At 47.2% G+C, this 9,212-nt stretch overlaps 1 protein-coding gene across 1 annotated transcript in view; it reads right to left on the minus strand.

The window, feature by feature from the left end:
• The window catches only part of LOC143929565 (vomeronasal type-2 receptor 26-like), a 32,705-nt gene extending 29,236 nt beyond the window's left edge, over positions 1 to 3,469 (minus strand). Inside the window, exon 1 of the mRNA XM_077453443.1 lies at positions 3,145 to 3,469. Coding sequence (XP_077309569.1) covers positions 3,145 to 3,413 — 269 coding nt within the window. The 5' untranslated portion in view covers positions 3,414 to 3,469. The remainder of the gene's footprint in view (positions 1 to 3,144) is intronic.
• Between the last annotated feature and the right edge of the window lie 5,743 nt (positions 3,470 to 9,212).

Raw genomic sequence — 9,212 nt, forward strand, 5'->3', positions numbered from 1 at the left:
CCAGGTAAGGTAGCCCCTTGTCTGACCAGGAGTAAGGTAAGTAAAATAAATGGTCTCAGCTAAAGGTTCTATGACCAAATTGAAGATAGAAGGGGATAGGGGGCATCCCTGTCACATCCCATTTGACATTGAGAAATATTTAGAGAGGAGGCTGGAGGAGTAACCTCTCACAGAAGGAGTATAGATCCAGTATAGCTGATAATATTGTGCCTGAGAATCCACATTTGACCAATACTTGCTTCATGTATCCGCAGTGGACCCGATTGAATGCTTTCTCTGCATTGAGGGATAGGAGCAGAGAAGGCATTCAAGTTCATTCAGCAAGTTAAATAATGTTCAGGATACACCTGGTAGAGTCAGAAGCCTGCCAACCCTTGACAAAAATGGTTTAGTTGGGCTGTTTCAGAGTACAGTGGCACCTCGGTTTATGAGTAATGCGGTTAACGAGCATTTTGAGTAACAAGCAACTTTAAAAAAAAAAATTCTGACTCGGTTTGCGAGTGTTGTCTCGCAAAATGAGCAAAGCTAATTTGGTGTGCAGTACCGCATTTGGGCAGAGGTGTGGGGTGCCAGAGCCAAGCTGAACAGACCTGAGCGGAGCCGATCGAAGTCATTCAGAGCCATTCGAAAATACTAAGAAATACGCCATTCCCGAGTGTTGCTGAGCCTTTCTGAAGGTTTCCGAGGTCAGACCATAATATGCAGCCAACTGTGCCCATCATATGCAGCATACTGTGCCCATAATATGCAGCATACTGTGCCCATAATATGTAGCCAACTGTGCCTATCATATGCAGCCTCTGTGCCCCATACATTGCAGCAGCTATGCCCATAATATGCAGCCACTGCCCCCCTGCCCGCTCGCCAGCCCGAGTGGAGTCCTAGGAGCCCTAGGAGTTTCCTCTCTATTGATAGGTCCCCTCACCTACCCAGTCCATGGTGTGCAGGCAGTGAGGAGGTGATGTGCTGTAACTTTTATTAAGCAATGAGTGAGCAGTAATGATGTGCACTAATCTCTTGCAACCAATCATTAAACAGTAAGGATATGCAGTAACCTCTAGGAACCAATCAGTGAGCAGTAATAATGTGCAGTAACCTCTAGCAACCAATCAGTGAGTGGTAATTATGTTCAGTAATCTCTAGCAACCAATCAGTGGGCAGTATTGATGTACAGTAATCTCTAGCAAGCAATCATCAAGAAGAAGTCATGTGCTGTAACCTCTAGAAAATAATAAGTGAGACATAATGTGTGCTGTAACCTCTAGCAGCCAGTCCGTGAGCACAGTAATGATACACTGTAACCTCTGGCAACCAATCACAATCGCTGCCTGATCTGATTCAGTAAACTGACTTTGAGTCCAGCTGCTCTTTATTGTATGTCTCAGAGCAGGTGGAGAGTGAAATTGCATGGTGTTGGGGGGGGGGGGGGGGGGCGGACTATTAGGACTATTGTGTTAATGCTGATTTTTATTATATAGGGGTGGGCTATAGATTTCTTTCACCCGCCATCTCTTTAAAAAAAAAGTGATGGTGGGTGAAATGGTAACGTGGGTCATGCCCAAGCCAAAAATCAATGGGGGGGTCAACATTTTCAAATTTGCAATGCCCTTTTTCGGCAAAGGGATATAAAGAAAATATTATGGAAGGTGACCTCTGCCCTAGGAAACATTTAGAAACATTTAGCAATTCCAAATAATGTTTTTAATAAATCAATTTTGCCAGAAGCAGTGATTTTTTTTTTTAATGCTTACTGTGAACCATAAAAAAGGTCAAATTACTTTAAATAATATGTCTGGGGGTTTGGTGATCCTACCTGTGAAGGGGCAAATGTTTGTGATGTACAGAAGGTACTGCAGCAGCACTGATATTTACAAAAAAAAAAAGGTTTTAAAATTGATAGCATATATCATATCATATCTTTACTTCTCTTTTAAAGCGGTAGTAAACCCGCATTTTTTTTTTTTTTTTTTTAAAACCTGCAAAGCAAAAGGCATAATGAGCTAGTATGCACCGCATACTAGCTCATTATGAAATACTTACCTTAGAACGAGGCCCCGACATCTCGCCCGATCCACGCCGAGGAAGCCGACATGCTCCCTCGGCGTCTCTTCCGGGTATCGCGGCTCCGGCGCTATGAGTGGCCGGAGCCGCGATATCGTCACTCCCGCGCATGCGCGCGGGAGATTTAAATCCGGCCGGACGAGCGCTGCCGGATTTTCGCGGAGAGAACCCCCTTGTGCGCATGCGCCGCTGCAGTCAGCGGCGCATACCGAGGGGAATATCTCCTAAACCGTACAGGTTTAGGAGATATTTTTTTTACCTACAGGTAAGCCTTATTATAGGCTTTCCTGTAGGTAAAAGTTAAAAAAGTGGGTTTACTTCCACTTTAAGGCTGGGATCACACTGTCTTCGGCCGCGTCTCACAGCAGGGGTCCGGTGCGTCCCTGTTCTCCGGTACAAGGATGAATCAGGCCTGAATATCTGCCTGAATTTGGATCCGAAACAAAGCCAAAGACACACAGGACTCTTGTGCAATCCACTCCGCAGCCTCCTCCAGAGGTGTGTGAACCGGCGCCATATAGAGAGCCGGTCACACTCTCCTGTCAGGCGAATTGGATGCAGGGAAACCCTCATCCAATTTGCATCACTGTGAACCCGGCCTAAAAGCTGTCATAGCTACTTGGTTAAAAAAAAACAAAAAAAAACACATAGGGTCTGCTTGAATATTGAGGACATTTCATTTGGAGGGGTCTGTGTGTTGTCAATGAACAATATAAACAGGGTCATTTTTTATTGTAAATTTCATTTTTGTTGTAACACATCCTATGGTCTCCCTTATGTCCTTATCACAGTCCCCCCATACAGTAGGGGTCCCCCTTACATCAGAGTCCCCATCCAAGCCTCCCCATACATCAGAATCCCTCTCACTTCCCCCCTGACATTAGGTCAGAGCAGAGACAATCGGCAGCCTTTGCTCATCGGAATCCTCAATCTGTACACAGGGGTAGGACACTGACCCGAGCTGCTGGCCATATAAAATCTTGTAGTGGGATGGGTGTGACCCGTGAGCTGTAGATTCGGAGACCCCTGCCCTACAGGTATGAGTTTCAATGGACTTTTATTTTTTTTGTTCAAGTTACATACTTTAGACAGAACATGGCAGTGAGATTCGGCTTCTCACGAATCTTGTACCCGCCCATGAGACAGTTGACAGTGAAGACTCCTCCGATGATGATGTCTCCATCCTGAACATATTCATAATCCTCGTACGCCGATACAATCTGCAGGTCACAAGCTGGAGATGGATTGCAGATACTATCTGGGCATAATATTAAAAACAGAAATAAAATAAGCCACATAGTTTTACATATTAAATAGATCTGAACAAATGCAGAGCAACAAATCATGTACATGACACTGGATGGTGTGAGCTGCCGTGTCTGCCAGTGCAGCAGATCGGAGCCCTCTGTGCTCGATTTATAAAGACGTGTAGTGCGGAGATTTAGAACTTTGCGTTTATTTAGGCGTAGTAATGAGAAAAATAAGCTTCTGTATTTTAGTTACCTGAAGATGCCTGAAAAGATTTTCTAATAATGTACATGAAAGAATTTTCTATTAATATGTAAAGTGCTTTTCTTTTCTTTTTTTTCATTCTTCTGCGTCAATTCAATTTTCTTCTTCACCTGATGCTCTTAAAAGTTTATTGCATAACATAAAAAAAGTGAATAATATTGGAATTATTTACAGCCTACATCCATCATGTAGGGGGTCTCCAAACTATGGACCTCCATTAGTTCAGGAACTACAATTCCCATCATGCCTAGTCATGTCTGTGAATGTCAGCGTTTTACAATGCCTCGTGGGACATGTAGGTCCGCAAAAGCTGAAGGGCCGTAGTTTCAAGAACTCAAGATTGATAAGGCCAGGCTCCCCCTAGTGACTGGAATAGCAGAGATGCCAGATAGCAGCAGAAAAGTAAACTGGAACAGGCTGGCACTGGAGGCAGCAAGCAGGTGAACCTCAGGCAGGTGGCAGGCAGATGGAGAAAAGGGAACCAGTGGGTAACAGACAGATGCTTGCAGCTTGGAAATCCTGCAATGACTGAAACATAAAGAGAATCAGATGTGCCGGGTCATACACAGGCAGACAGATCAGGTACAGATGTGGAAGCAGGATCAATGTCATGATACAGGCCAGACCACTAACAAATCAACAGAGTAGCAGAAATAGGCAGAGGCAAAACCAAGGTGTCAGGGCCGGGCTTCAAGCTACTCTCTTCTCAGTGCTCAGACTGCTTAGGTGTAGGCTCCTTCTGGCTATTTAAAGTGCCTTGCTCATTCCTTTCATGCCTTCGCCTTGTCGACATATCCAGTGTCCCTGTTATGACTTTGCCTGGCTGACGTTCCTTCTGGTTCCTGATCCTGATATTTGGCTTCTGATAATGCTGATTCCTGGTTTCCTGATTCTGGCTCATCTGATGGGTAATGACAAGCCACAGTCAATGCAGGTAGAGATCAGGAGTAGTCAAGGCAAGCCGGGTCAATAACTGGAGACAGATGCGGAGTAACAGGTTGCAGGTAAGCATGAGAACTATGCAGATAAGATTGCAATAATTCTGAGTACTGGCCCTGTTTAAATAGTCCATTTGGCACCAACATCTTTTACGTGGTGTGTGTGCCCATGCAAATGCACCCTCATGCATATTTATTTAGCATTCCTAGGCACATTGGTGCGCATATGTGAGCACAAGCTTGTGTGCATTTCCTATGTGCACATGAAGAGCCGTGAACAGGAATCTCCCTGGGAGAGCCATCTTGTCCGCTGGCATGCCCTTCCTGACAGGCCTCTCTCTCCCCTTTAGTTTCAAGCAATGCACAAGGGGTTGTCACTCCACTAGGTCAGGATGTTGCACCGCCATGCAGCCAGTTTATTTCAAGAAAATGCAAGAGCTTTACTCCATCCCAATACCCTCCCTTGTACAGATAAACTACTCTATCCCTGTAGAGTAGGGGTCTCTCGGTTATGTAACCAAGTGACCCCGCCCCCTCTGACGCTACGGGAAAGCCATAGGGATTTCCCCATGCATCAGAGGGGGTGGGGTCACCCGACGTTGTAATCGTGCGGCCCCGCCCTCAGTTATAAACGAACTGTCACCCGAGAGGCCTGCCATTACGGCGGGTGCCTCCTATGGAGGAAGATCGTAAGTGGCTTGCAGAGTTTTTTTTTCTTTTTCATCCATCGGAGCGAGAGAAGAAGAAGGAGACTTCATGAGACAGTTTTATTTTTAAATGTTTTAAATAAAGGACTTGTCTCAAGGCGTGCATTTTGTTTTTTTCACCATTTTCACACATTTTTTGTGAAATGGTAGGGGTGTTCCCTTACCATTTCACACGGGGGAGGGTCTGGGGTGCCCTTGTTAAAGGGGGCTTCCAGATTCCGGTAAGCCCCCCACCCGCAGACCCCCACAACCACCGGGCAAGGGTTGTGGGGATGAGGCCCTTCTTCCCATCAACATGGGGACAAGGTGCTCTGGGGGGCTACCCTGAAGCACCCTCCCAATGTTGAGGGCATGTGGCCTGCCTGGTATGGTCCAGGGAGGGCCGCTCTGTCGTCCCCCCTCTTTTCCTGCAGCCTGTCAGGTTGCGTGCTCAAATAAGGGTCTGGTATGGATTTTTGGGTGGACCCCACACCATTTTTTTTACATTTTGGTGCGGGGTTCCCCTTAATATCCATACAAGACCTGAAGGGCTTGGTATGGAATTTGGGGGGACTCCTACACATTTTTTTTTAAATTTTGGTTTGGGGTTCCCCTGTTGGGGAATCCCATGCCGTTTTCATCAATGAACTTTTATGTGTATTGCCGGACCAACAGTTCATTATAGCCGCGAGTACTTTTAAATGAATTTTTTTACTTTGGAAATGTAATTTTGCTCTTGGACTGTTCTAAACACAGGAAACATGCGCCCTTTACAGGCATACTATAGAGCCCCAGGTACGAAATGTAAAGGAATATCGCACTTTTATTGTTTTACTTTAAGCATAATTAAAATCAACGCTCTCAAAAAAACACCAGTTTTTAAAACTTTTTTTGCATTGATACATGTCTCTTGGGGCAGGACCCGGGTCCCCAAACACTTTTTAAGACAATAACTTGCATATAATCCTTTAAAATTCGCACTTTTGATTTTTCATGTTCATGTCCTATAGACTTTAATGGTGTTCGCGTATTCAAACTAATTTTTTGCCTGTTCGCATGTTCTGCTGCGAACCAAACCGGGGAATGTTCAGCCCATCCCTACTCAGAAGTTCTCAGTCTTCCACACCTACAAAAATACTACCAGTTGTCACAACTAGGGATGAGCTGAACAATCCCCGGGTTCGGTTCGCACAAATACTTTCGAACAGACCGAAAATTCGTGCGAACTTTAGAACTCCATTGAAGTCTTTGGGACTGGAACGTTCGAAATAAAAATTTTAATGGTTAATATGCAAGATATTGTCCTAAAAAGGGTTTGGGGACCTGGCTCCTGCCCCAGGAGACATGGGTCAATGCCTAAAATGTTTTTAAAAACTGACGGTTTTTCAGGAGCACTGATTTTGGAGTGCAGGAATGAGCCCTGCTTCAAAGCATTGCTTCAAAAATTGGAATTACACGCCCCTGTTAAACAGGGGCTGAAAAATTGGGCCTTAGGCAATGGTGCTGGTGCCACGACACTGCAACCTCTCCCATATACTCTATTTGTGGTGCAGGAATGAGCCCTGCTGCAAAGCATTGCATCAAAAATTGTAATTACACGCCCCTGTTAAACAGGGGCTCAAAAATTGGGCCTTAGGCACTGGTGCTGGTGCCATGACACTGCAACCTCTCCCATATACCCTATTTGTAGTGCAGGAATGAGCCCTGCTGCAAAGCATTGCATCAAAAATTTTAATTGCACGCCCCTGTTAAACAGGTGCTGAAAAATTGGGCTGGTGGCATCACCCAGAACCAAAAATGTTCTTCCAAGATATCAGCGGAAGAGGAATAGGATAGACAGTCAACATAACAGGACAGTCACTCAGCATCAGCATAGGCAGTCTTGAAGGGATGTGATATTTCAAAAAAAATTATTCAGTTACATCAGCTTCAGGTGCTTGGTAGCTGGTGGTGATCCAAGACTGAATCATCTTTATGAAGGTCAGTCGATCAACCGAGTCGGTTTACAGGCGCACCCTGTGATCGGTTACAAAGCCACCAGCAGCACTGAAGGTGCGTTCCGAAAGAACGCTGGATGCAGGACAGGCCAGTAGCTCAATTGCATACTGTGCAAGCTCTGGCCAGTGATCCATCCTCAAGACCCAGTAAGCCAGAGGATTTTCGGTGGGAATGGTGTCCAAGTCTCACCTTGCCCCTAGGTATTCCTGCACCATGTAAATCAGACGCTGGCGATGGTTGTTGGAACCGATCATATCTTCGGGCTGCGGACTAAAAAATTGTCATCGGTCAGACGGCCACCTTCTCCACCGCTCCTTCTGACCGATACCTCAGCAACACGTTGTCCAGGACCAGGAGTTTGTAACCTCCCAGTCTCTGGGAACGCATTGCACAGACTTTTCTGCAAGGCCTCCTGGAGATGTCTTATCCTCTGCTCCCTCTGCGATGGCAAGATAAGGTCCGCAACCTTACCCTTGTTCCGTGGATCAAGGAGAGTGGCCAGCCAGTAATGGTCCCTCTCCTTGAATCAAAGAATACGAGGATCCTTCCGAAGGCTTTGCAGGGTCAGGGAGGCCATGCAGCGTAGGTTGGCTGAGGCATTCGGTCCGGAGTCCTCTGGGTCACTAAGGACAACATGATCCGAAGCAACCTCCTCCCAGCCATGTACAAGTCCATGGGTTTCTTGGGACTGTAAATCACCCCTACAAGACTGCTTATGCTGCTGCTGAGTACCAGGCTCCACCTCCATGCTGACACAATCATCCTCCTCCCCCTCCTCCTCCTCCTTGTACTCTTCCTGTGTGATGGGTGGGACAGCAGGAACACTGTCTGGATAAAGGGGGCCTTGAGAGGCAAGGAAGTCCTCCTCTTCTTGCCTCTGTTCTGCCTCAAGTGCCCTGTCCATTATTCCATGCAGCGTATGCTCCAACAGGTGGACAAGAGGTACAGTGTCACTGATGCATGCACTGTCACTGCTCACCATCCTTGTGGCCTCCTGAAACGGTGACAGGACAGTGCATGCATCCCTGATCATGCCCCACTGGCATGGTGAGGAAAAACTGAGCTCCCCTGACCCTGTCCTGGTGCCGCAGTCACACAGATACTCATTGATGGCCCTCTGCATAGCCAACGTTGAGTTCCAGCTGCTGGGCATGTCACGTATAAGGCGGTTCTTGGGCAGGTTCAATTCCTTTTGGAGCTCAGGAAGCCGAGCACAGGCATTAAATGATCGGCGGAAATGCGCACAGACTTTCCTGGCCTGCTTCAGGACATCCTGTAAGCCTGGGTACCTGCCCAAGAACCGCTGCACCACCAGGTTAAGGACGTGAGCCACACAGGGCACATGGGTCAGTTGTCCCTGTCGGAGGGCAGAGAGTAGGTTGGCGCCATCGTCACAAACCACCAATCATGGCTTAAGCTGGCGTCGCTTCGACCACCTCTCGGCCTGCCCCTGCAGAGCTGACAAAGTCTCTGCCCCAGTGTGGCTCTTGTCCCCCAAACAAACCAGCGCAAGCACGGCATGGTATAGTTTTGCCTGTGTACTTGCGTAGCCCCTTGAACGCCTATGGAGCACCGCTGGTTCTGAGGACAGAGCACTGGAAGAGGCCATGGAGGAAGAAGAAGGAGGGGGTGGAGGAGAGAGGTGTGTCACAACCAGTAGTAGCATTTTGGAGGCATGGTGGCGGAACAACCTCCAACACTACTGCACCTTGTCCTGCATCCTTCCCAGCTGCCAGAAGAGTGACCCAATGGGCCGTGAAAGACAACCTCCCTGTCTATGCCTGCTGGACCATGAGCCAGAGTTAATATGCATCTTACCGCTGACCACTCTGTCCAGCAAGGCAAGTACATTGCCTTCCACATGTCGTTAGAGAGCTGGAATCACCTTCCGTGAGAAAAAGTGGCGTTTGGGGAGCTGCCACTGAGGAACCGCACATTGCACAAACTCCCGGAAGGGGGCCGAGTCTAACAACTAAAAAGGTAGCAGTTGAAGTGCTAGCAATTTAGCCAAGCTAGC

This window comes from Lithobates pipiens, unplaced genomic scaffold (genome assembly GCF_037356315.1).
Source record: "Lithobates pipiens isolate NorthernLeopardFrog02 unplaced genomic scaffold, aLitPip1_a1.2 Scaffold_24, whole genome shotgun sequence".
In the NCBI taxonomy this organism is placed as follows: Eukaryota; Metazoa; Chordata; class Amphibia; order Anura; family Ranidae; genus Lithobates; species Lithobates pipiens.